Source organism: Bombyx mori, chromosome 21 (genome assembly GCF_030269925.1).
Source record: "Bombyx mori chromosome 21, ASM3026992v2".
In the NCBI taxonomy this organism is placed as follows: Eukaryota; Metazoa; Arthropoda; class Insecta; order Lepidoptera; family Bombycidae; genus Bombyx; species Bombyx mori.
Genome location: NC_085127.1, coordinates 6,266,095 through 6,292,525, shown reverse-complemented (window position 1 = coordinate 6,292,525; position 26,431 = coordinate 6,266,095). Strand labels below are relative to the sequence as shown.

The following is a 26,431-nucleotide window of genomic DNA, read 5'->3' as shown; positions in this document are numbered from 1 at the left end:
AAGTATAGTTACAACGGCTGCCCCACCCTTCAAACCGAAACGCATTACGGCTTCACGGCAGAAATAGGCAGGGTGGTGGTACATACTTACCCCTGCGGACTCACAAGAGGTCCTACCACCACCTGTGTGCGTTTACAATATGGTCTTTAACAGTAATTACGGAAATCATTTTGCTGGTTCATCATGAAAATTGTTTGGGAGCACTTCGGTACCTTCCTGTGGGATTTGAACACTAGTCGCTTTGCTCGATACAGCGGGCGTTATTCTTTAGGCTAAAACACGAGGACTTCCGTCATTTTAAAACGTAAATATGGCGATAATGTTTTTCACATAAATTATTACCACATTTTTACCACAAGTTGGAAGTCTAAATAAGCAACGAGAACGGCTCCCGTCTGTATCGGTGTTCAATTTAGTTTAGATAATGGTTTAAACAAAGTTTAATGTCCTTTCTAATGACTCTTTTACTGTCTAAGGTCATTATTCTATGTTAGCAGAGAGCAACTGCGTATTTTTTATAGGGCTGTAAAGAACGAAGTATCATTTATAAAACTCAGCTACTTATAGATATATACTTACCAATAGTAAATTTGAGTCATAATATTATGGTTTCTCTATTTAGCACCAGTTGAAGCAAAAGTCGTCTACAAGAAGAGATATGCTGTACCTACTGCGTTTAAATACATGTTGTGCGCATTTGATATGTCTCATGATAGAATTGAGTAATATTTATACAAAGTTTTCACAAGTAGTTAGGAATGACTGTTAACAATTTTATCTGATAACAATATTGTATGAATCTTAAAATAAGTTATTGTCTTTCAATTGCTTACCCGACAGTGTAAACATAATATTATTTCACATTGACTTTGTGACTACCCACAGACACGTCTAGATAAACTAATAAAATACTGTAGTAAAGGAAGATATGTTTCAATTGCTTTGATAATGCTTTTAAGATTAGTTACCTAAACGTATATTTTAAACGCATCACGTGTACTCCTTTGAATATAAATAAATATTATGCTAATAATATAATAATAAATAATAAATAAATAAATATTTACTAACAATTACGTCACGTTAACTGGTCCCGTAATAAGTTCGTAAAGAACTTGTGTTACAGGTAACAGATAACGGATATAAATGTAAGATTTTTATTATACACATACACATATTTAATATACATCCATAACCCTGGAAAAGACATTTATATTTGTCATACAAATATCTTCCCTTGGCGGGATTCGAACCCGCGACCCCCTTGTGTAGTGACCATGTCACTTACAACTACACCGAGACGGCCGTGAAATGAAAATTGAATAGTTGACATTAATTGAATTCTTGTAGTTCAGTACACTTTCGTTCTATATTACGAATTACAACATTTTAACTAAACAGGTAGATATAATAATAATTAATTTTCCGTAATTAAAAATTTGAAACCTGTTTGAATTTGTATATGCGTGTTTCGTAAATGAATTTGCTTTGACAAACTAGGTAGGTAGGTAATTAACAAATTATTATTTTTTGCCAACCTACTTTCTGCCTGTAGCCTCGAGGGGATATTCTGGCTTCAACGGAAGTGTAGGCGTGTTGACGGCGCTCAGCATGAGAGACTTTGCTAACATCTGCCCTAGCAAGATCAGTGCTTCACTGAAACTACCACCGGATCGGAATCGCGACCCACTGAGAGTGAAAAACTCAGTGGATTGTAATTATGGGTTAAGTTACACGTCGTACCTTTTGCCGCATTTGACGAGTTTTACGAAAACGATGTTTGGAAGGCCTAAAAACACCGAGACTGGACAGAGAGAATTCAATAGGAACAAATTGACGCCACACATGGTCGCGTCTCAGTTTAAGATTTTGAATATAATTCGAATAATTTATGTAGTGTTTGACAAAAATAAACCCACTTATTATTCTGTATTTCTTTGTTAAAGAAACATGCCATAACTGATCTTTTTTGTAGGGGGCGAGCCTATTTCTGTCGCGTCCAATTGTGGACGTCTGTGGTCTGATAGATAGACAGAACTGCTTTTTAGTAGTAAATGAACAGATAATGGATAGTTACTTCGAATTACCATAATACGACCTCAGGATTTATACGGAATTTCATTTTATTCTTCTATCTTCTCCCAAAATAAAACAGGAAACAAAGAAAAAAAAATCATGAATAGGTTCTGTTTATTTTTCCAACGTATGATCCTGTTTTCGTCCTTGTTTCTGTTATAATAACGGGACCGCCATTGTACAATAAAATCGAAACTCCCACGTAATATCTCAAAGTGGGTGGCGCCTGTTACATTGTCTTTATTACCAGTTGGAGCATTTGCTCATTTAGGACAATATAAATAGGTATTGAAAAGAACGACATCATAATCGTAAACCAATTATTAACCGACTTTAAAGAGAATGACGCCATTTTCCATTTGAGCCTTCAAAGCTTCAAACCGACTCGAGAAACAGATTTTTTTCTTTTTTTTATTGCTTAGGCGGGTGGACGAGCTCACAGCCCACCTGGTTGTTAAGTGGTTACTGGAGCCCATAGACATCTACAAAGTAAATGCGCCACCCACCTTGAGATATAAGTTCCAAGGTCTCAGTATAAGTAGTTACAAGAGCTGTCCCACCCTTCAAACCGAAACGCATTACTGCTTCACGGCAGAAATAGGCAGTGTGGACTCACAAGAGGTCCTACCACCAGTAATTACGTAAATTATAATTTTACGGGTTTGAATTTTATTACACGATGTTATTCCTTCACCGTGGAAGTCAATCGTGAAAATTTGTTAAGTACGTATTTCATTAGAAAAATTGGTACCCGCCTGCGGGATTCGAACACCGTTGCATCGCTAGCTAGATACAAATGCACGATAGATGCAAATGCCAATGCATAGATGCGAATGCCAATAAACTACCAGTATTACTTTTACAACCTTAACAAAGTAATATTATACTGGATAATTTTGACACCTATTCAAGCCCCAACCTTCTTCCGTCTTCACTAACAAGAAATTTGCTAATAGAAGTTATAGAGTGGCCTAATTATAAGGAGGTTGTTGAAATTAGCGTGTTTATATTATATTATCCATAACACGTACCTACTAGTACCTTTATGCTGTTTTGAAATGAATGAAGAACGTGACTTACCTAAGTTAGGTAGGTAGGTACGTTCTTGTGTCCGTCACGAATGTGTGAACAAATATCAAATGGTAGGCAACTGTGCTAAAAAAGTTAAACGCCGGTAAATGTGTGTTGGACCTCGAATTGTCTCATTGCCTTTGTAAGCGGTCGAGCACACAGCCCATCGGATGGTGATTGGCTACTGTCTGTTATGACGTCAGCAAAGGAAGCGGCACGTCCAAATCGATGTCTACTGTTGAATTGTGCTTCAGCAACTAGCCTATCAAAACGTATAACATATAAACAAACCCACTTTTCACATTCCATTTCTTCAGTTCCAATATTATCCTATCCATTGATACATAATTGATGTCATTACATCAGTGATTCTCAACCACTGTGCCACGGCACTTTTGTGTGCCGCCAAATTTCAAAAGTGTGCCGCCAAATTTTGCAATTATATAATAATAATATTATTAAATTACATAATTTAAAAAGAAAAATATTTTTAACATGAATATATATTTAAATCCACAAAAAAATAAATTAATTTATTATTTGCTTTGCAACGCGGTTTCTCTTAGTGCCAAATTATGATGAAGCGGCGTGCATAGCAATAGGAATATGTCCCAAGTCGGCGCTCTTGCGCTCCATAAGTGGTGTTCCGTGGTTGGTCACAAACACTGAAATACACAAAGAACTAGGGATGCCTACAATAATACAGGAAATCGTAAAATTTAAACAGAAACACCACGAAAGACTGGAAAAGCACCCAAACAATCTGGCTGCCGCCTTGAAAAAACGAAGTTACGGTAAACGGCTCAAGAGAAAAGACGTCATATAGTTCAATGACAAATCTTAAATTTAGAGTAGATGGCTCGCTGGAGTCACGCTCTTACTGACTTAGAAAATTTCAACTCATCTAATAAAAGTACTGGATACTGACTGTAGATAAAAAAAAAAAAAAGTCGGCGCACACTTGCCTCTTCTGCGTACAAAACGTGTTGTTTTAGTGATAGTTGGGATACACAAGGTGTTGCATAGTAATTACTGCACCTTTTCTTTCGTTAAAATTGGCAAATGTATGTGATTCGGTAGTAAGTAAATAATTTTTATCTTTTTCTTTGTGTGCCGCCAAATTTTGAAATCGTTAAATATATGCCGCAACAAAAAAAAGGTTCAGAATCACTGCATTACATACATACTTCGTCTTGTCCTTATCCCGCGCTCTGTAGGGTAAGCACAAAATGTTGTCTTATCATGCCGCATAGGATTTGGCATAAGTTTTACGACCGACCGCTTGCCTAACGTTATATAAATCCTTGAGTTATCGTCAATGATCCATGAAACTAAACGACGGCATTCTGATTAAAATATGTAGAAACATAAGTATATCAATACAATTTAAAAAACGAATTTAAAACTTTCTTTTATTGTTACTCATTTCTAGAATTTTCACAAAGGTGCCGAAGGACGCAACGAATATCAAAAACAATATATATATTTTTTTTAAATTGTAACGTGAATAAAACTAGCGATGTAAAAGAATAGTATTTCATTTAACAAATTAAAGTGCCTTCATATTATTTACGTGTGTCTCTTTTGACTATTTGTCATCAGGACAATTCTGTGGACACGGAGATGGCGATGATGGCGGTGGATCCGGTAGGCATTCATAGTACTGGTGACCGTCCCACGACCAAGGCGGACCAGGGGTCGGAGCGCAATGGAAACACACCTGAAATCGTGTTTGTCTTATAAAATTTCATTTATTCGTTTTACCATTTTCAGTTCTCGCCACCGGAGCAGACTTCATTGATACTATCTGGAACCGATGCGTTTATCCACAGTGCGGTTGTAGAGATATTTTTTCCAAGTACCCTCCATGTGGTATGAAAGCCCTTCTTTAATCGAGGCTTACGGAGAGTACTCGGCAGTAGGCAGTGGTTAGGCTCTTAGCCAGGGACGTCTTAAACTGGGCTGGGGCCCTTGGGCACACGAGAATTTGAGGCCCTTTTGGAAAGTAAAAAGAGCGAATTTTAATAACATTTTTTTACTGAGTATGACCATTTAATAAAGGTAATCAAATACAGTATGATATAATATTATTATGTCATTAATGATATTAGAATGCTGGTTTTTTTATTACGATTACGATAACGGCTTTCAAACTAATTTCATCAATATAACCTAAAATTATTACCCACTGTGGTAAAATGTGGAGACATTGATTGCATTTTCTTATCAGCTTTAAATAAGATACTTTTTGCGATTTTATAGTGCTTACAGTTCTTTCGTCCTCTTCGTTTCTCTATCTTATTCTAATAGCTTTCAGCGCCTTTTTTTAAATTTACCTGGTTGCTACTGTAGGTTGTACTCCTTACCTCTCTCTACCCTCCATGTTAGTACAGTAGGAATAGGCGCAGTCATCGATATAATGGCGTAGCATATGCCTTGTAAATACCTTCTGATAAGATTACTGATTTGTGAAAAAAGTGTAATGTGCCCAACAAACATGTTTTAAAAATAAATGTGTGAGAGAAATTGTCGGTCCTTCGGGGCCCCCTGAGAATGGGGGCCCTGGGCATGGGCCCCGTGTGCCCTTATGGTAAAGACGGTATTGCTCTTAGCATTGCCGATGTCCATGAGCGATGGTGACTACTTACCGTCAGGCGGACCGTATGCCAACGAAGGCAATAAAAAGAAAACGATAAACTAAACTAACTATACATAATGTTAAAATCTGAGGAATCGAGGTCAACGACATCGCTTACCGTTGGTATTAGACGCACTGTATGAAAATACTTTACTAATGAAAAACTTTTTTTTATCAATATAAAATGCTCCGTATACAAAATGATAGTACGTATAAAAACTGCTATTAAATTTTACAAGGGCAAATACCTACTGTTTCCTAAAGTAAGCTACAACGTAACTACGATACGTATTTATAACTTCATCGAACCGTATCTGGCTTGATCCCACCGGGCTGTGCTTTCTTTGTTGGATCTTGGTTCATGGGCGGACCTTCCGCTACAGGTGCCACTATTGGTGGAAACACAGAATTTATTGCGCTTCGTTTATAATAATACTGCTTGGAATACTGGTTATCCGGGCCACGAGGTATTTCTGGCGTAGGTACAGACCTCGGGGACATAAGAGGAGGAAATCGTCCGTGAAGATTGTGTTTTCGACCTAACAAGATATCACGAAAAATTTTAAGCCCTTTAGAGATGTCTCTGAAATCCCACTTTGGCTTAGACATATCTTACACTGTAAATCAATCAATCTACAGGCAAAACTTTTACTGGTTTATATGCCAGATTTATAAAATTAATGAAAGTTTGTTTATGCGGTGATGCCAATCAAAGTAAACATAAATAATTAATCATATAAATCATACGTCAATTATTTACTACTTTTATTTCAATTGTTTTGATGTATGAATTATAAAAAACCTGAAACTCCATCGCGGAGGCAGCAGTTGGCGCTAGTCTCTTAATAAAAAAAAAAAAATTAATCAATCATTATGAATGATATATTAGGTATTTAATCCTCTAAGTCTTTAAACGTTACCTCCGCTATTACGTCCGGAGTTGAGCATTTCAAATTTTTCATTTTTACTTTCTCGTAATTAGTACCTACCTATTCACTGACTTTTACATGACGTTTAAATTTCGGAACTCCCGTAATAGAAATATTCAGAGCTTGCCCTTTGCTAAAGAGCTACATATTTAATACGAGATTTCTTTTTTACTGGTGGTAGGACCTTTCGTGAGTCCGCACGGGTAGGTACCACCACCCCGCTTATTTCTGCCGTGAAGCAGTAATGCGTTTCGGTTGAAGGGTGGGGTAAACGTTGTAACTATACTGAGACTTTAGAATTTATATCTCTAGGTGGGTGGCGCATTTACGTTATAGATGTCTATGGGCTCTAGTAACCACTTAACACCAAGTGGGCTGTGAGCTCGTCCACTCACCTACGCAATAAAAAAACAAAGATTACTTCATAGACACGAGCTTCGAGCTTATAATTTTTTTATTCTCTAATGGTCCATTCAGAATACATATTATTATGTCTAACTTTCCTGACCTATAAAACGAATTCCGCACTTGACCAACACTAAATTCCGTTGCATTTAACTTTTCCTACAACAGACGTAAGGGTTTTTGTAAAAGATTTAGCTGTATGGACTATGACTTCTTTGCCTGTGGATCGGACGAATTTTAAAAATAAAAAATCACTAAGTGCGTTAAAAAACTATAGGTATTTACCTAAAACAGAAAGTAATACTTAATTTAAGAAATTGAATATTATATCTTCGTCCTTAAATCACCAGAACAAAACCAGCTTATCTCTGAGAGTAAAAGAGTTTAATCATGGTTTGGATATCAAACTTAAGGAATAACAAAGTAAAACTTTCCGATCTTACATCATAGTGTTTATGATAAAATAAAACTGTGATTCAGGTTTTAGAACGTGTTTAGAACTCCCGCGTATTTCATCAGCTGTCAAAAGTTCATCGTGTTGTTGAATACATAGTTGAGTAGAATGTGTAATTAAAACTATTGAAATATTATAAAGATAAGTACAACTATTAAATTGTTAATAAATTCAAATTATAGTGGTTCATGTTGTGATTTGTTGGTTAATAAACTTTATAAAATGAAAGCAAACAAACCCCTCGATGAAACTGATGTGACTCCATCGAAAAAAAAGCTAAAACAAGCTCGTCTTCCTTTCAAACTAATAAGTGATATTTCCCCTAAACCCAAGTCGCCGCCGACTAGGAAAAGAAAGCTTTCGAATTCTGATACCGAAACAGTTACAAAAATAGGAAAAATATCGAAAGAAAATGATGTTCAAGAGCTGGTCATAATAAGCGACGATGAAAGTAAAGACTCGAAAAAAATGTTAAGCGATGACAAAATTGTAAACCCGTACGTTAAATTGGTTGATGTTGCTTGGAAGAAAAAACAAAAATTGAACAGTGCCAAAAGAAAGCAAATAAAAAAAAAGAATTCAACAGACCTACCCAAAAATGATCAGAATGACACAGATGAAAAGAGCGATGAAGATAAAATGAATGTTGATGAACCAGTGGATAGTCCAGAAAAAAATGTAGACATGACAATTTTAAGTAACAGTACTTCAAGAGTTACAGATAACGAAATTGTTATATTGGAGGACTCTAGTGATCAATTTGATACTAAAATGAAACTAGAAGCTGATATTGAGCCAAAAGCAAATGGCCGGAAATCTCCAAGAGAATCTAAATCTAATAAAATTGAACAAATTGAAAAGTCTGCTGAATACCAAAAGTCACAAAAAGAGAATCCATTAAAAAAAAGGAATGAAAAAGATAGAGAAAGTATATCTTCAGATGAACTAGAAGAAGCTTCTGATGATAGAGACAAGATTGCTGAAAAAGCTTCAGCTGAAATTCAAAAAGAGAATAATGTAACACCAAAAAGGAGCAGCCGGAGTGCAACAAGAATAGCTCAAAGTAACGATGCTAAGAAGTCTCCAGTATCCAGTTTGAATGAATCTCTCTCTTCAGATCCTACATCACCAAAACATAGCAGGAGTTCATCAGTAACAAACAGTCAGGCTGATGAATCTTTGAATGACTCTATGTCTGGTAGAAAGAATTTAACACCTAAACAAGTAAGTTTGAAACTGAATTAAAATAACAAACCTTTATATCTTTTTAATATTATGTTACTGCATTATAAGCTTGATGTATTGAGTCATAGATGAGGGAGAAACTTCTACAATTAAGATAAAAAATTGTCTTACTTGATAATTATTAGTTTAGCTTATGACCATACCCTGTTTCTCTGCTGCTTGCCTTAATAATTTGTTTCAACACATAGTCTCATTGTATTTGTTTTTTCTTTAGGACTAAATTTCATGTAAAGCTGAAATATAATTTTTTATTTATTTTTAGTCTGTCACTGAAACCCGAAAATGTCTCATAAAAATGTTTGTTGTGAAAGAAAAACACACTAACAAACATATTGTTGCATCTAGAGTAATATTTAATTATCATTGTATATAATTTAATATTATTTTTATTTCTCTAGATGGGTAGACAAGTGCAAGGTTCAATCGATGTTGAGTGGTTTCAGAGGCCAATAGATATAATAGTGAACATTATCCAGTTATACAGTGATATAAATGTTTATAAATTGGAAATGAACAAAATCATGCGAATTTTGTTTATTTTTACTTACTTAATTTACGTTATACCCAAATAGACCTGTACATAGGTCTTATCCTTTAAATTATCTAGACTTGCATTTATACTGTGTAGAACATTATTATATCCTTTTTCCATAACAGTTACAGAAAAAATTAGAATCTGCCAAAAAGAAAGAAGAGAGAGAGAAAGAAAAACAGGAAAGGGAGAAAAAAAGACAGCAAGAGAAAGATGAGAGAGCCAGACAAAAACAAGAGAAAGAAGATATGAGAAAAAAGGAAAAGGAGGAAAAAGAGGAACAGAGGCGAAAAGAAAAGGAAGAGAAAGAAAAACAAAAAGAGCTTGAAAAAAGTAAATATAAAATATAATCTAAGACACATTATCAAATCACATCAAAGGGTCAAAGTCCATGTTTTGAGTTACTTATTCGTTTTTGAACATTAGTAAAGTTTATACAAAAATGAGGTATATTTATATCTTTATTCATTACTAGCTGACCCAGCAGACTTCGTAGTGACAGACCTCAATTGATAAATAAAAGACCTAAACTTTTGTATAAAATAAACTTAAAACAAACAAAAAGAATCTGTCCCACGGGGGACACATCAAAGGAAAAACAAAATTGTTTGTTCTTATATAATTCTGAGCATTTTCATATTTATTCACCTTTTAAACCTTCTCTGGACTTCCACGAATAATTCAAAATCAAAATTAGCCAAATCGATCCAGCCATTCTCAAGTTTTAGCGAGACTAACGAACAGCAATTCATTTATATAATTAACTTCCAGAAATAAGGGATGAAAAAGAGGAGCAGAAAAGGAAAGAAAAAGAAGAGAAAGAAGAACAGAAAAGAAAGGAAAAAGAGGCAAAGGAGGAAGAGAAGAGAAAAAAACAAGAGGCTTTAGAATTAGAAAAACAAGAACAAGAACTCAAAAAGAAAAAGACTGTTGAAGCATTTGTCAATTTTTTTGTTCCAAAACAAAAGTCGGATAAAGACCAAGCCACAGTTGGTTCAATCAGTAAAAATAATATGCTATCTAGTTTTACTTTAAAATTAGACATGAGATTAGCACCTACAACTAGAGCTGAATTGAGTGATGATAAGAGACATCAGTTGGACAATTTTATTAAGGAACAGAAGTGCAAAGAACATGAACTATATCTTAAATGCCTTAAGGATGGAAACAGTAAACCTCTTTCTACTGGCAAGACCTGGCCTCTAAGTGACAAAGACGATGATGTTATGATTATTGGTAAGTTATTTCTTCGAAAAAGCGGCGCGACACTATAGTCCTCGTTGCCGCCTCTAATTACAAAACCGACACGGACTACAGGGTAACGTAAAACCACCATTGTCCTAAGCACAACTTATTGGATTCTCCCAATCCAGTATCAGTACTTTTGGGCTTCTCAAACAACGGTCACTTTTCTTACTGAAGAATTCAACTTGCAATCTAGCCCTTAGACACAATCCAGTCATTTGCTCAGTGGGTCATGATTCTGATCTGGAGGTAGATTTAGTGTGACATTATTGCTAGGCCTAGTGCAAGTAAATAATCTCATCTCGCCTACCCTTCTAGTTAGGCGCGCGTAAATGCAATAGCCCCATAGCCAAAGGTTCGATAAGGGAAAAAAGATAAGTTTTAATTTTTGGCACAGCTATTCTAATAAGGTAGTAAGTGCACTTGTAGAGGAGCTGCTCATCAACTGTAAGACATTCTTCAAAGGTGTTTCGGCAGTGCTAGTGCTATTAAATTCTACTCCTGGCCGAGTCTTAGCTTGTCCACTCATTCTGGTGGAACTGAGAAAGACTCAGTCACGAATCGTACATGCTTCTTTTTTTTATGTATATGTGAATGGATTCGATCCCCCACAGTGTGAAGTGGTTATTGGAGCTCATAGCCATAATGATGATACTGCCACCACCCACCTTGTGACATGAGATCGAAGTATCAATTGTATTGCATAATGGATCTACTTGCCCTTTAATTTGGAACACATGACTGTTTTGCTGCAAAAATAAAGAAGACAACAGCACTTGCCCTTGTGGGCTTCCAACACATCCTATCACCAGTAGATGCCAGTTAACGATTACAACATGCTAGTAAAAAATTCATAGAATGAACAATGTAGCAAAATCACTTAGCGAATTAGTCACTTTGTACTACATGAACTGGGAGAGATAATATAGGGTTGTTCCAGACCACTATAGCCAAGGAGGCAGTCTCCTCCCGGTGATGGTCACGGGGCGACCCCGGACGGAAATCGGACGTCGGGTGTAAGAGTGCAGGGGAGTCGATTAGTGGGTGGGGCCCTAAAATTCCTTGGGCCCGCGGTCTGCTCCCAACACCTTGCAGATCGTCAAGTCCCACATACCCCGCGCGCCCCCTAGGCGCAGGGACGTCGTAGGAGGCTCGGCCCCGGGCCCGAAAAAAAAAAGACCACTACTGCCAATAACGAACATCATAATAAATATTTACAACAAAATGAATATACATTGATATTTTTTTACAGAAGATGAACTGCCACCAATAGATGCAGAAGATGAAATTGTAGCTTGCGACCAAGCACCTCGTGAAAAGCTTAGACCTAAACTATTAAGCTTCCATGAAAACCGACGGCCTCCATATTGGGGAACATGGAGAAAGAAAACCACATTTGTCAAACCTAGAAAGCCATTTGGACAGGATGAGGTAATCATTTGACATTGTATGTATGTCTCTTTCCTTTTATTTATTGCTTTGATCGGTGGACGAGCTCACGGTCCACCTGGTGTTAAGTTGTTAAAGGAGCCCATAAACATCTACAACGTAAATGCCGCCACCCTCCTTGAATCATTAGTTCTAAGGTTTCAGTTTTTACAGTACAATGGCTGCCTCAGCCTTCAAAATCGAAACGCATTATTGCTTCACGGCAGAAATTGGCAGGGCGGTGGTTTCTTTTTCCATTCGTGTTCACAAAACTTCCTACCACTAGGAAAAGTTGCTAGGGCAGATGTGATCAAAACTCGCCTACTTATTAAGTAAAGCTAGTATAACCCCTTGACATCACTAGCTGTAGTTAGGATAAAAGAAGAAATAAATAAGTACAACAATCGAATCGGGTATTTCAGAAACAACTTGACTACGAAGTCGATAGTGATGAGGAATGGGAAGAAGAACAGGAGGGTGAAAGCATTGATGGTAGTGCTGTTGGTAGTGATGACGAGCAAGATGGCGATGAGTATGAAGTAGATAATGAAGTGTTTGTACCGCACGGATATCTTAGTGATGAGGTTTGTATTAATTACCCTAATATTAGTATTAAGCTTCAAATATTAAAAACGTATATCTTTTAAAATTAGAATTTACTCAGACACAACAAAACAAAAATTTAATATGTAGTGTTGATTCAACCCTGTTGCTATTTTCTACAGAAAACCAATCATGGTCATTTATTCCACTAAAGGAAGAATCTCCATCATGTTCCCTCGCTCCTGGATATCAGAAATATAAATAGCAAATTAAATGGCACCATATATCGATATCAAATCCTGTTTAAAGTAATTTTCCAATAAGTATTCCAGTATTCCAATTTTGTTCATACTTCAACCTCATGTTTCGAAGTAGGCCGTCCCAATTTTGATATGTTGGAGATGAGTCTTGATTACTATTTAAGTAAAAGTAACCTGTTTACTATTTATCTAATTGGACTTTAATATATTCTTTAAAATATTCATAGGAAGCAACTATGGAAGATGATGACGTACTATCACTGTCCCCTGAAACACAGAAGGCGAGGCTCAAACATTTAGAGGATGAATTTGAAACTGAAATGAAGAAACCAACCGAAAAACTGAAACCACGCATGTATGGCCCACTTTGGGAAAGTAGTGATGGTGGTAAGCCTAGTAAATGCGTTGACGCTTTATGGAATTACTTCTCGAAACTAGCCATGGTTATTGATGATCCAACGCCTTTCTTACAACCTTCGAGTGAACCTGACGAACAAGAGAAAAAAAGAGTTAAGAAAAAGAAACCTGTTAATTCTGAAAACAGTGAACAAAACAATAAATCTGAAAAAAAGAAAAAGCCCAAATCAGAGGAAAAAGAAGGAAAATCGCCTAAAGTTGAAAACAAAAAGATTGGTCCCGAAAAAAAGAATCAGCCTGGCATAAATATGTTTTTAACTAAATTAAAGTCTTCATGAGTTTTCACTTTTCTGAAATATAATAGAAAATTGAAAACTCTTGATTGCTTAATGCTTCAATGTTTGACCATATGATGCAAATGATTCATTTGTATTATTTTATTGAATAGTAAATTTAATATGATATTTCATTTGTAATTGAACAATATTTAAATATTTGAGCATATTATTTTAGTATTAGAGCTAGTTACATTAACAAGCAGCATTAGGTGATTTCTGTAAATAAATAAGCTTGATTTTATTTTAATGTATTGCCTAGGTTCTAATTTTATTTCAACATTATTATAAACCCATTTCTTAATATTGTACTTTTTTTGTTTTCATCCTGATATAGAAATTATAAAAGAAAGATAAATAGAATAATCATCACATAGCTGTGATGTTAGATTGTTTATATTTAATTTAGTTAATTAGGGTATACCTATGAATAAATAATAAGTCTATTTATTCATAGGGGTATACTAAACACAATGTACAGAACAGTGATTGATATATCTGTTCCGGGTTGAGATATCAATCTTGTGTCAAAGTGGGAACATACAATAAGGGTTAAAGGTATAAATAACTAGTAAATTAATCTGTGAATAATAAGTAGTGTCCTTTTAAAATGCCACTACACAATATGAATGAAGTTGATCGATAGTTTCAACAGAAAACTATGTTGAAGATACTCTCTAGTGGCTGTTGGACTTTGAACCACATTACTTCACTCTTCATTACACTGAATTGCTTTAGGTATTTTTGCGGGAATATGAGCAAAGCTGTCTGAATAGTTTTGTTAATTTAGTGTTTCTTCAGGTTTAAACGTGTAATAATAGTACATTATTTACTGTTTGGCATCTTAAAATACACAAATTTGGAAAAATTAAACAGCCGTTGGACGTGGCTTCATAAGTTCTTAAAAGTCCACTGAAGTCTCAGTAAATAACCATAATCTTACTGATCCTTTATTTCATCTCATCTCGTTTCATTTAATTTCATCTCAATTGATTACAGTCTCAAATGAATAAACTAAATTAAATCTCATTTCGCTCCATTATCTATACTTCTATACTAATATTATAAAGAGGAAAGATTTGTTTGTTTGTTTGTTTGTATCGAATAGGCTCCAAAACTACTGAACCGATTTGAAAAATTCTTTCACTGTTTGGAAGCTACACTATTCCCGAGTGACATAGGCTATAATCTTTTTTGAAAAAAATTTGGGATCCATACTACATTGCGTGCCCTGCGAAAACTATTGATGACAGAATAAAATAATGTACTACGACTTTGTAGAACATATTATTATTTACAAAAAGTGTCGCGACAGCATATGTCTAACTATTATAGTTATGCCACAATAAGTGTTCTTTTATATAAAAAAGTAAAACAACGTCGTTGAAATTTTTGCTAAAGATCCGAGCGAAGCCGGAGCGGGCTGCTAGTTTTTGATATAACAGAAAATTTCAAATTTTCTAATTATTTATTTTATAATTGAAGGTAGGTATTTAATAATTGAAGATTTTTATAAACTGGACATTGGCAACAATGGTATCGCAAGAAGCCAATTGCCATACATAAAAGACGAAGAATATCTTAAAGCAGCATGTCAATGAATTTTAATATTCTTATTCCAATCTAATAGTATTTTTCAATTTTTATTTTTTCTCATGATTTATGTTTGATTTTTTAATTGCATAAACGAGCAAAGCAGCTCAGAACTTGGAGAGCATAACAAGCAAAGCAGCTCAGAGAGTTACTGGAGCTCATATAGATCACAACGTATTTCTATAGTACTACTTGCAACGTAGATAACCACTATCATTTTTATGAAATAAATTAACTTCCTATAAAGTTGCCTGGAAGAAATCGATTATATTTCGATTTATGACATAACATCAATATTCTTGTTCATTGTTTTGTACATACCTACCTTAACCTTTACTTAAATTTTTGTTTGTTGAAGAAAGAAAAAAAGATATGAGAATTCCGAACATAAATCATTTATTATTATTATCAATATTTTGGTGATTAGATAATTTTTATTATTACTTGTTAGATTTGAATTTTTTGCGAGTAGTAGTCTGAAAAAAAAATTTGCTCAACTTGGTTTCTCGGTAAATTATAGAATCTAGTTCTATTTTTTTTTTATAACTTCAGGTTTTGTTTCAAAAGAGTAGTTAAGCTGTTTGGGTCACATTCTCTTTGCCTATCCAAAAGACGAATCAAAAAAATGTCATATCTACTTACGGCAAAAAATTTGCGAGTGACGAATATTCGATTTACATTTTCTTTTCAGTTAAGGTTTTTTCCGACATTAATTGCTGGGTTTGGGACTCTTTTTGAGTAGTTTTGTTTGTGTTTCAATTTTTTTGTAAGAAATACCGTTGCTGTGTGAACGTTATAAAATAATGCCTTGACAAATGGGTATTTGATGAGTATGAATCTTGTTTTTTCTTACAACGCTTTTTGTTGTTCATAAATTTTGCGGTGTTCGATGAAATTTCCATTTAAAATTAAGAAAAACTTCGTTTGAATATAATAATTGAATTCAATTCATAATGGCTCCTTGCTACATCCTTTTTGTTTAAGTATTAATAGATTTTAAATATTAATCATTAGTATCATAATTAGGCACTCTAACCAAAAATTTTACTCAAGAAAATGAATAATCCAAACAACAAAAACATTGTTTTTTTTATCAGAAACCAATAGTACAGATACATTACAGTATATAGACAGTAGATTATATTTAAGGGGAAAATAGTGTTTTTCTTTTTTAACACTTTCGAGATAACCTAGGACCTGAAATAGCTTATTTACCAAAACAAAAATGTCTTCACAAAACTTAAAGACGCAGGCATAGCTGGCTTACACTGGCAAGAAACTTAGAACTTGTCATTAAATTTCCAAAAACCTCAAAAAAATTAAACCCTCTTATTTAATAATAAATCAACTGTTGTAGATACTTCATGGATGAGGGAAGATCTAAAAAATCAAAATGAGTAAGATGTCAAAGAACAAACTGAATTTGACCCTTCCACCAGGGTCAATAGACACAAACCCAGCTGCCACGCCATCTAACATGACACCACAGCTCAAATCTGCTACTGCAAATGAGTAAGTATATAAATAATGAAACTTCGTTATGAGGTTGAAGTTATTAAATAGGGATTTTAATAATCTTTACAGCAGTAAAGTATTATTATCAAACCTAAAATTATTAAGAAATTCATTATTATAATTATAGAAGTTAAATTTTTGATTCTCAGATATCATTAAAACACTTGTTATGGTTTATTTTCGTATTTATTATTTTCATTTTATTATTTCCAACATTTCTAATGCTTTACATTACAAGAGTTAAACAGTTTATCAGTTTTTATTTGTTAATTGCTTAGGCAGGTGACCAAATTCATAGCCTACCTCTTTATATAGTGATAAATATAGCCAATGAACATCACAACAATGATATTATGGTCCTCCATATAAATGGAATGGCACCAAGTATATACTGCATTTCTAGCTTCTTAATAATATATATAAGCATATATATTTACATTGAAATTTTTTATGTTACTGTAAAATTGTTGTAGGCGGCAAGGGTTAGCAGGCAAGTCAAAGACAAGTATAGAGGCTTTAACTGAGAGACTGGAGCAAATTGAGATGGATGATACTCAGAGGCGCAGGATAGAAGTATTCCTCTGTCAGAAAGAGAAGATTGGAGAGCTGAGTGATGATGACTTTGAGAAGCTTGGTGAATTAGGTTAGTGATTTTATAAAGTATCTAAAATAATATTTGTACTAGTGAGTATTTTAATTTTCTGCTATTTTTAAATTACTTTACTGACAACTTCAAAGTTTAACTTGGTGATGACCTTTAAATGCTTAATTAAACTTACCCTATAATTGGTAATTTCAGGAAAAGTAAAAAATGTAATTGAAAAATAAGAATAACTAAACTATATAAAAGAATTACTAATTATATACATTGTTAGTGACTTTTAATTATTATAAAATTTCAGGCCAAGGCAACGGTGGAGTTGTAATGAAAGTTCGTCACAAATCTACCGGACTCATCATGGCACGCAAGTTGATTCATCTCGAAGTGAAACCGGCTATAAAAAAGCAGATAATCAGAGAGTTAAAAGTACTTCATGAATGTAACTTTGCACATATAGTTGGCTTCTATGGAGCATTCTATAGTGATGGCGAGATCTCTATATGCATGGAATACATGGATGGAGGGTCATTGGATCTTATATTGAAGAAGGCGGGAAGAATTCCTGAATCTATTTTAGGTAACGTTTAATTGATCTATGCTACATCAAATTAATAATTAATCGCTAGAAATTCTTACATGTTAATACAAATCATCTATTTGTATTATTTTGTATCTTTGTTGCAATATTCCATTGCATATGTCATTAGTTGTAGTTGAAAGGTTGGTGCCACATATCTGTTTATTAATGTTGCTAAATTACCTATTCTGCTAGAATGCTACAAGAATATATTAACTGTTGATTTTTCTTTAAGCTAATCTTAAACCACTTATTGTTAGTTGAGGGTATTCTAAAAAAAATCAGCAGTGTTGGTACACAGCAGCTTGCTTGAGCTCTATTGGAACCATATAGACGCTTGAAAGGCAAACGTGACTAAGTGACAATAACTGATTTGTTCATAAATGATACGCAAATACCATATTCGATGCGCAAAAAAAATATATTTCTAGGTCTATTAAAATCATTTCAATCCTACAGCTAGACTCGTTAAAATAGAATTTTTTTCAGGTATTTCAATTTTAAATTAGTCTACTGTAAAGTTAACGCATTGTCGCTTAGTCACGTTTGCCTTTCAAGTGTCGATATGAATGCTTCAGTGATCAGCTTGCACATTAATATATACTAACTTTTGTATATTTCTATAACCAATGATTAGAATAGACCTTAATAGAAGAATTAGAATAACCCTAGAATAATATTGTGAACTCTTAGGAACAATCACATCAGCAGTTCTCAAAGGTTTGAGCTACCTTCGCGATAAGCACGCCATCATGCACCGTGACGTGAAGCCATCGAATATACTTGTTAACAGCAATGGCGAGATTAAGATCTGTGATTTCGGTGTTTCGGGGCAGCTGATAGATTCAATGGCTAATTCTTTTGTTGGTACCAGGAGCTATATGTCAGTGAGTTGAATTCGATTTTTTTTCTAAAAATTTAAATTCAAATTTGACCAGAACATCAATGAAAAATAGAATCAAATGTTTAAAATTCAATATTGATTCTTTTTTACACAGCCGGAGCGTCTGCAAGGCACTCATTACTCAGTGCAGTCAGATATCTGGTCGTTGGGTTTGTCTCTAGTCGAAATGGCCATTGGAATGTATCCAATTCCACCTCCTGACGCTAAAACATTGGCAGCTATATTTGGTGGGCAGAATGAGGACCACTCACCGGGCCAGGTAAATTTTAATTATGATTAACTAGCACCACTGGCAGACATGTACGGCTTTAGTATTAAAACATGCTTCCAATATTTTGCAATGCATACAATGCATTTACTGGTGGTAGGACCTCTTGTGAGTTCGCACGGGTGGGTAGGTACCACCACCCTCCAATGAAGTAGTAATGCATTTCGATTTGAAGGGTGGGGCAGAGTTTGTAAATATACTGAGACCTTAGAACTCATATCTCAAGGTGGGTGGCGGCATTTAAGTTGTAGATGTCTATGGGCTTCGGTAATCACTTTACACCAGCTGGGCTGTGAGCTCGTCCACCTATCTAAGCAATAAAAAAAAAAGCTTTTCTAATAATTGTGATAAAGAGAGTTTTCTTTCTCTGCTTTTGCAGTGTATATATCTCACAATATACATACAAGGAGTAATATTGTAAAAGCAATTTTTTAATCTACCACAGCAAATCACTTGATCTGTTTCATTAATTTTCAACATTTAGGTTTGTCTAATGTTCACCCATACTGATTCGTAACTGCTGAGCGACTTTCAATTAATGTCATCAAAGTGTTCATGATATTAACTATACAGAAATATTCCATATTGGTTGAGGACTTAATATTTATAGTACTTAACAAATGACAGTGTAAAAACTAAAAAGAACATTGTACACATAGTTGAATGTTTAACAGGCGCCGAATTCACCGCGTCCGATGGCCATATTCGAGCTCTTAGATTACATAGTTAATGAACCACCACCGAAGCTTCCATCTGGCATCTTCTCTGATGAATTTAAAGATTTCGTGGATCGCTGTCTCAAGAAAAATCCTGATGAGAGAGCGGACTTGAAGACTTTAATGGTAAACATATTTTATTTTATTTTAAAATAACATTATTATTATCAGCATTTATCAGCTCATAATACCAAAATGAACCTCTCACTTCCGTGGGTGTCGTGAATGGCGACTTAGGGATTTACCAGAGGATAAAATGAAGAGAAAAATGTTCTTTGAGTAATTCACATTTACTTGTGCACCGATTGGGTCCTACAACCTGCCTATATCTGCTGCGAAGCAATTAGAACAGTTTGAAGGGTGGACCAGCTGTTATACAATAGAAATGAGACTTTCCACCTCATGTCTGAAGCTGGGTGGCGGTGTGATGTCTATGGGCGCCGGTAACCATTTAATATCATGTAAGTTGACAGCCAATTCACTCATATCTGCAGTAAATCAAACATCGTAAGTAGATTGGGCAAAATCGGGACCCTTTCCAAATCCAACACAAATTTTCAATGGTTTTTCTTAGGGTAATACCAATAAAATTGAGATTAAAAATTACAAGATATACACAAAAACTGAAAAAAATTTGCTTAACCCGATTTGGCTTGGCTTTGGTGTGAATCAGATTACGTATGAGGGACAATAGAGTTTTTCGATAGGGCTGGCTTTAGGTAATTAACTTTCTAATATCTTTAATGAGTTACAAAATTTTGATGACTAAACTAAACTATTTAATATTCTTAAACACTAAATAAAAGTCATTTTCAGTTCAACAAAGTTAAATCTAACAACAGGATTTGTACCTATTCTACTCTACTCTACTACAAACTCTAGTCTCTATTTCCCTCAATTACTTACTTCATTTGTACTTAATTACTTGTACTCGTTGATAATTACTTGTACTGTACTAGTACTTAATTTGTAATTATGTGTATAATTGACTAGAATCACGAGTGGATCCGGAAGGCGGAAGCCGAGAAGGTGGACATCGCTGGATGGGTGTGCAAGACCATGGACCTAATGCCTTCCACGCCGAACTCCAACGTGTCTCCTTTTTCTTCATAAGCTGCAAGAAGTGCATACTTTCATCAGCGAAAAAGGGTATGTGAAATCGAGATAAAATGTACATAACAAATAAATTGAAAAAATTTAATCAGCTTAAGAAATTAAATTGATTTTTTTATCTTAACAGATAATAGAGTCCCATTTGATTTTATTTGGTTATATCATGTATGTTTTAATTAAATTTCATGTAGGATCTCCGTTCAGTGAAGAATCCATTTGGACTAGAAACATCACGTAGCTAATGAGCTGCTTCACTGAATGGAGTGAAGTGTTTTCTGTAGCGAAAGTCACAGGCGAAAAACGAAAATGAAATGAGCTCTGATATAATAGTGATATTATTATTATTCAATGGTATATTTCTTGAGGAATCTGAGAAGTCACGTCTAGCGATTTGTTCAATTTTTACACACTTATTTCACACAGCATTTTCATAAATACTAAACGCTTAATCATCAAATCATATAAAGTCACTACTCGCGTTCCGGTATATAAGTCTATTTTTCTCTATTCTGAGTTTTTTTTATTTCCTACCTGTCCTTGTTAGGGGCCATCCATAAAGTACGTCACACGAATTTTAGGACTTTTGAACCCCTCCCCCCCTCCTTGTCACAGGTTGTCACATTTTTATAACCCCCCCCTCCTGATGTGACGTCACACATTTTTTAAATTTATGTATGTATTTAAAAATAATCGAGAGAAAACAGCTATTTTCATTTTTTACTTATTTTTATTAAATAATAATCTAATAAAATCAACATAAAGTCCAACATTTCATAAAACCGAAAAAACAAACGACTAGTTAGAAAATAATAAACGATTAATTATATTAATTAAAGATAAAAAACTTAATTATCGAGTGTCCATGGACTTTGGATCCATTCTTTTATATCAGCTATTACTGGTAAATCAGGCACTTCATTTTCGTTCTGAATTTGAACGTCAGGAACATCCTAATTTGAGTGTCTCACTTGCATTACAACGCCGCTCTAGAAGTTAAATGACGTTGCATGAGAGATTATCGCATAGCGAGAATGCTAAATTATTAATAAATATAGATCAAGTTTGTAAATTTTTAAAATTTTTAATTCACATACAAACTTTGCGTTTTAGTATTTTAAATTTTAACACGTGACGTCACAAAAGTATTGACCCCCCATGCCCCTTGTCACACGATGTCTCACTTCGGTGATACCCCCCCTCCCCATTAACGTGTGACGTACTTTATGGATGGCCCCTTACCTCCAGGGGTTATTCTAGATTCACCGAATTAGTAGATGAGCTCACGGGGCTCAAACCTGACGACGTTGCTAACACTAACCCTAGCAAGAGCAGTTCTTCGCAGAATCTACCACCGGATCGGAAATGCGACCCTCTTCGAAGATCCGGCGAAAAACTCAGTGGGCTGTGTCAGTGTGTTAATTTACTCGTCGAACCCTTCGTCGCAAACGACGGGCTCGCCGAGAACGATGACCGGTGCTTGGGGTACCTAAAAGCACCGTTAGGGATCGGGAGGATCCGAAATGTCGTGTTTAGGGCGACGTCGACTGTTTACCATTTGGTTTGCAGGATCGGAAATGTAGTTACCGGCGGCTACGATGAAAGGGTTTTCGTGTTGTGCCGCTTTTTCGAAATGTATTCCCAGTCATCCCTATATTTTGTTTTGTTGTCCGTAGGTCAAAACATTTCCCAAGAGAAAGCGAGCGACACGATCAGTGAGGACGTTGGCGAGTAGATGCCCTGAGACCACCCGATGACAGTTCACTGTACGTCAACTCTAGGTACCATTGTCCGGACCGCAACACACGCGACCACATTCAACCTCACTACAAACGAATATATAACTTATGGAGACGTGATAAAGGCCCGATTTGTATGTACACGTTATTCATTTTATACATCCCTTTAAAATCGGCGTTGACACAACGTAATAAAGGTTTTAGTGTCCTATAATGGAAATCATTTTTGATGTTTTATTGTTTAATTAAAAAAAATAGAAAATTTTATAAATCCTAAAAAAATATCGGGTCTTAAAATCATGTCTCGGAGTGTTAAAGAAATTCACATTGCATCACGAAACACTAGTATTGTTCGTGATATATGTATGTCATCGAATTATCAAAATTTAAATAAATTTAATTTATTAGAAATTGGCTATAACTTAAGGTAAAAACTTTCGTAGGAATTATCGACAAGAAAGTAAGTGTTACAGCACTACGGGTACGGAGCGTAATCGAAACGGTACGATCGCCGAGGCGGGTTTTGGTGTCGAAACTGTACGAGATACAGTTTTGAGAGTCAGAATACTGTCGAGCCGACCGCGCTTCGGAGTTATGACTTTCCTTTTCATATACAAACTATATGATTGCGTGAAAGTAGTGAAAGATTTGAAGTATCGAAACGTAACCATCGTAACAAGGTGTCTGATAGATAGGGGTAACTTAAAAAAAATAGCGAATTCGTGGACGAACTAATCGAGGTATTATGCAATTAAAAAAAAAAAAACAACTAATCGATAAATGGTCGAGTAGAGTTGATTTCACTAGTCGCAAGTCGAAAAAAAAAATGTTTGTAGTGTTTTGACATATTTTTCTTTGCTGAAAGTGCGTAATTCATGTCAGCTGGTAAACGTTATTCGAATAGTTAATAGGATTGCCTCGCTCGAGGCAAGTCCGGAGCTTTGGAATACTCAAACAACTGCATCGATGCGGTTGTGGGAGCGTTCCAAGACTCGACGTCATCTTTGTAAAATAGAATTGCATTTTTAGAATACACGTGAAAAATATATTAAAATAATGAAAAAAAATTATAAAAAAAAAATATATTCGTAGAGATAATATTTGACGTGTTGCACTTTATCGGTTTGATTTTTTTTTCTTGTTTTGAAACGCTTCGTTTTAGTCGGTCCTTATATTTTTTTTACCCGCTCTATTCCTTGCACCGAGTGTAGATAGATAGACACCGTAATATCTTATTTATACGCTGTATTGAACGAACGAATGAATGAATGAATAGAAATTGTATTCGAAAGCACAAGGTTCTGTATATACTGCGTATAATGCACGCGCATTAAAAATTCAAAGTATAGATACGTCTTAAATATTCAAGATAGTTTTGAAATCGAATAGAAATTTATTTTCAGTTGAAAAAAAACTTAACGCGTCAATTAGATTTCCATTCATGGTTCATTTACTTTAATGAATTAGAAATATGACTTAGCAATAGAGAAAAAAATTAAATCTATGTTGGACGTATCTATACAAAACTAAAAGTATATATAGTACACGTTCAAGGGTTTGAAATATACTATACACAGAGAGCTTGCTTAATACATCCTGCTCACTAACATTACCCGCTCGATTTGAGTTTGTATCCCGCATGTGTTAATGTCCTTCGCTTAATGGTCGATATGATTTGCCCAGTCGTCACCGTAACGGCTGTCTCGTTTAATGGGATTAAAATGTGGTCTCATTTACAATAAGTTTTAGTTGAAGTATTGATAATATATATAAAGGATATCCTTTAAGTAATATTATACGTCAAATTGAAATATATGTATATACATTTATTTACTGCAATGGGTCTTGTATATTATGTTTTCTGATTGAAAACCATTAGACAAGCACTAGAAACAACCTTATCGTCGAAGTAAAGAAAATTCTTTTAAATACATATTTATGAACCTTAAAATCAAGTAGATTAGATGAATTTTATCAAAATATAAATGGGCCACGTATGCATATTGCATTTTTTTTGTGAAGTGTTTTGCCTTTCGTTGTTCAGCATTTATATTTATATTTAAGTATTATTATTGTTACATTAGGTGCTTATAATTTTTAAAGAAAAAATCATACAAAAATATTACGTATTAAATGTGTTATTTAGATAGGATTTATATTTAACGTGATGAAGATTAAGTCATATGATTTGCTTATTACGTGAGGTTGTGTAATTTGCTATTCCAAACATTTTAGGACGTAATGTGATTGTCTTTGGACGCAACGTAATTTATGATTCCAAAGTATAGACAGAAAAAAAATCTATTAGGTTATATCATAAATATATACCTTTTAATGAACACATACCTTGAAATTATTTCATGATATTTTGTAATATTATAAAGACTGTATTTTTAGGTGATTAATTTAAAAATACACAACCATTGTTATTCGCTTTTATTTTGTTTAGTTATAATCGTTATTTTTGATGCACACATTTTTGTATTATAAATAATCTATAATTATATTGTATTTTAAAAATTATGTACGATCTCTTAAACGCTCAATGGGTGCATAATAATTTTCTATCTAATAATGACGACACGAAAAATACGTTAAATCTTAAATTTGAAGATAAATGATTTTAAAGTTCAGTTTTTTTAAGCTATTGCATAGCTTTTATCGCAGGCCTTGAGCGCGACGACCGAATCATGAAATTCCGTAACGAAAAAAACCTAACACCCCTCACTCCGCCTACCATGTAGCTCGCGTTCAACACATTCACACGTTGCGCTTGTGTAGTGTTGATGAATAAGAGCGTGGCGTGACGTCACACTGTATGCCCATCATGAAAAGTCTGCCCATCTCTCGCGCGGTCTAGCTTATGAGTGTGAAGGGGACAGTTAATGTTTTGCTTTTATTAATGTTTAATATAGCGTGGTCTTGTTTTATTATTGTTTTAATATTAAATTATCATTGTCTAATTATAATTGCATAAGTTGATAAAAAATGCTATGCAATAGCTTAACCGCGGCAGTCCCCGAGTGCCACACGTTTGTTTTTTTGTTTCCAAAACCGAAAGAAAACTTTTACGGCTAATTAGTGTTTAACGTCTGACACCCTGTCAACGTCCCGTTAACATTGTTATTGGCTAAAGTTGCGCTAAGACCAGTAAACAGAATTCTAGCTACATGAATACATAGTGTTGGGCGTTTAATCTATATTTTTTAAATTATCTTGTTTTGTGTATATCGTTCAACGCGAACTCTTTATTATAAGCTTCTTTAGTATCGATGAGTACGCGTATGTACAAAATAAATGTTAAATTAACGGGGTTGTTTTATTTATTTTCCCTAATATTAGCGGAGAGCTGTAATGTTTGCAATTAAGCGTAATGAAAAATTTAATTGAAGTTGTAATTAGCGCTTTGAATGGAGGGCGCTAAGAGTGACGACCGGGGAGCCCTTAGCGCATTAAAATGAAATACAGTTTGGCGGTCCGCGGACCCTTGGTTTGAAAGATTGTTAATTTTATGAGTGAAACGTAATTAATAGATCTTGAAATTTTTTTATGTTGAAAGGAATCTTCATCATTTTCTGATTGTTTTTGTGTTAAAATTACCTAAGATTTTTGTCAAGGACAAGTTTCAACATGAAAGAGTTGGCAGCGTGAAGGAAGCACGATCCGCAGTAATATAGCTTTGTGTAATATTTAGAGGATCGGTGAGTAAGTCCAGACGGGCTCACCATAACAGTCTTTGTTGAACTGATGATGACTGAACCCCACTTGATTTAAAATGGATACTGGAGCCCATTGATATCATAACGTAAATGCCGCTGCCAACACGAGGGCGCAGTCTCAATTGGTGACTCAAAGGATGGGACAGCTGCTGTGATGTATTTTTTTATTTT

General features: G+C 34.6%; 3 protein-coding genes across 6 annotated transcripts; 2 read left to right on the top strand and 1 right to left on the bottom strand.

Moving 5' to 3' along the window:
- Window positions 1-4,545: 4,545 nt before the first annotated feature.
- LOC101735561 (uncharacterized) lies at window positions 4,546-6,751 on the bottom strand. Of its 3 annotated transcripts, none has more exons than XR_009975932.1 (3): window positions 6,588-6,606; window positions 6,095-6,174; window positions 4,546-4,867 (listed from the first exon to the last, which is right to left on the bottom strand). XR_009975932.1 is itself a non-coding variant. In XM_021350199.2 (3 exons), exons 1-3 carry the CDS (start codon window positions 6,731-6,733, stop codon window positions 4,736-4,738), a joined length of 240 nt encoding a protein of 79 aa, XP_021205874.1. In that variant the 5' UTR covers window positions 6,734-6,751; the 3' UTR covers window positions 4,546-4,735. The 3 variants fall into 3 exon arrangements, 1 of the variants encoding a protein (XP_021205874.1); XR_009975931.1 differs by lacking the exon at window positions 6,588-6,606 and adding an exon at window positions 6,276-6,543; XM_021350199.2 differs by lacking the exon at window positions 6,588-6,606 and adding an exon at window positions 6,706-6,751.
- An 846-nt stretch (window positions 6,752-7,597) lies between these two features.
- Window positions 7,598-13,822, top strand: LOC101739324 (chromatin assembly factor 1 subunit A). Its single transcript, XM_038018440.2, has 6 exons — window positions 7,598-8,797; window positions 9,476-9,683; window positions 10,122-10,586; window positions 11,848-12,026; window positions 12,446-12,607; window positions 13,054-13,822. Exons 1-6 carry the CDS (start codon window positions 7,796-7,798, stop codon window positions 13,519-13,521), a joined length of 2,484 nt encoding a protein of 827 aa, XP_037874368.1. The 5' UTR covers window positions 7,598-7,795; the 3' UTR covers window positions 13,522-13,822.
- A 1,903-nt stretch (window positions 13,823-15,725) lies between these two features.
- Window positions 15,726-25,850, top strand: Mek (MAP kinse-ERK kinase). Of its 2 annotated transcripts, none has more exons than XM_012693302.4 (9): window positions 15,726-15,941; window positions 16,469-16,623; window positions 17,100-17,269; window positions 17,529-17,804; window positions 18,498-18,691; window positions 18,803-18,967; window positions 19,651-19,818; window positions 20,686-20,841; window positions 22,479-25,850. In XM_012693302.4, the coding sequence occupies exons 2-8, from the start codon at window positions 16,505-16,507 to the stop codon at window positions 20,803-20,805; spliced, it is 1,212 nt and encodes a 403-aa protein (XP_012548756.1). In that variant the 5' UTR covers window positions 15,726-15,941; window positions 16,469-16,504; the 3' UTR covers window positions 20,806-20,841; window positions 22,479-25,850.
- Window positions 25,851-26,431: the final 581 nt, after the last annotated feature.

Bases quoted from the DNA above. Each gene is read 5' to 3' on its own strand.
- LOC101735561 (XM_021350199.2), bottom strand. From the start codon at position 6,733: ATGCTCAACTCCGGACGTAATAGCGGAG. The intron at 6,175-6,705 runs GTAACGTTTAAA...TTCCACCAATAG, and splicing joins CTCCGGACGTAATAGCGGAG to TGGCACCTGTAGCGGAAGGT. The intron at 4,868-6,094 runs GTTCGATGAAGT...ACACGATTTCAG, and splicing joins GTGGGATCAAGCCAGATACG to GTGTGTTTCCATTGCGCTCC.
- LOC101739324 (XM_038018440.2), top strand. From the start codon at position 7,796: ATGAAAGCAAACAAACCCCTCGATGAAACTGATGTGACTCCATCGAAA. The intron at 9,684-10,121 runs GTAAATATAAAA...ATTAACTTCCAG, and splicing joins ACAAAAAGAGCTTGAAAAAA to AAATAAGGGATGAAAAAGAG. The intron at 10,587-11,847 runs GTAAGTTATTTC...ATTTTTTTACAG, and splicing joins CGATGATGTTATGATTATTG to AAGATGAACTGCCACCAATA.
- Mek (XM_012693302.4), top strand. From the start codon at position 16,505: ATGAGTAAGATGTCAAAGAACAAACTGAATTTGACCCTTCCACCAGGG. The intron at 18,692-18,802 runs GTGAGTTGAATT...TTTTTTACACAG, and splicing joins GTACCAGGAGCTATATGTCA to CCGGAGCGTCTGCAAGGCAC. The intron at 19,819-20,685 runs GTAAACATATTT...ATAATTGACTAG, and splicing joins CGGACTTGAAGACTTTAATG to AATCACGAGTGGATCCGGAA.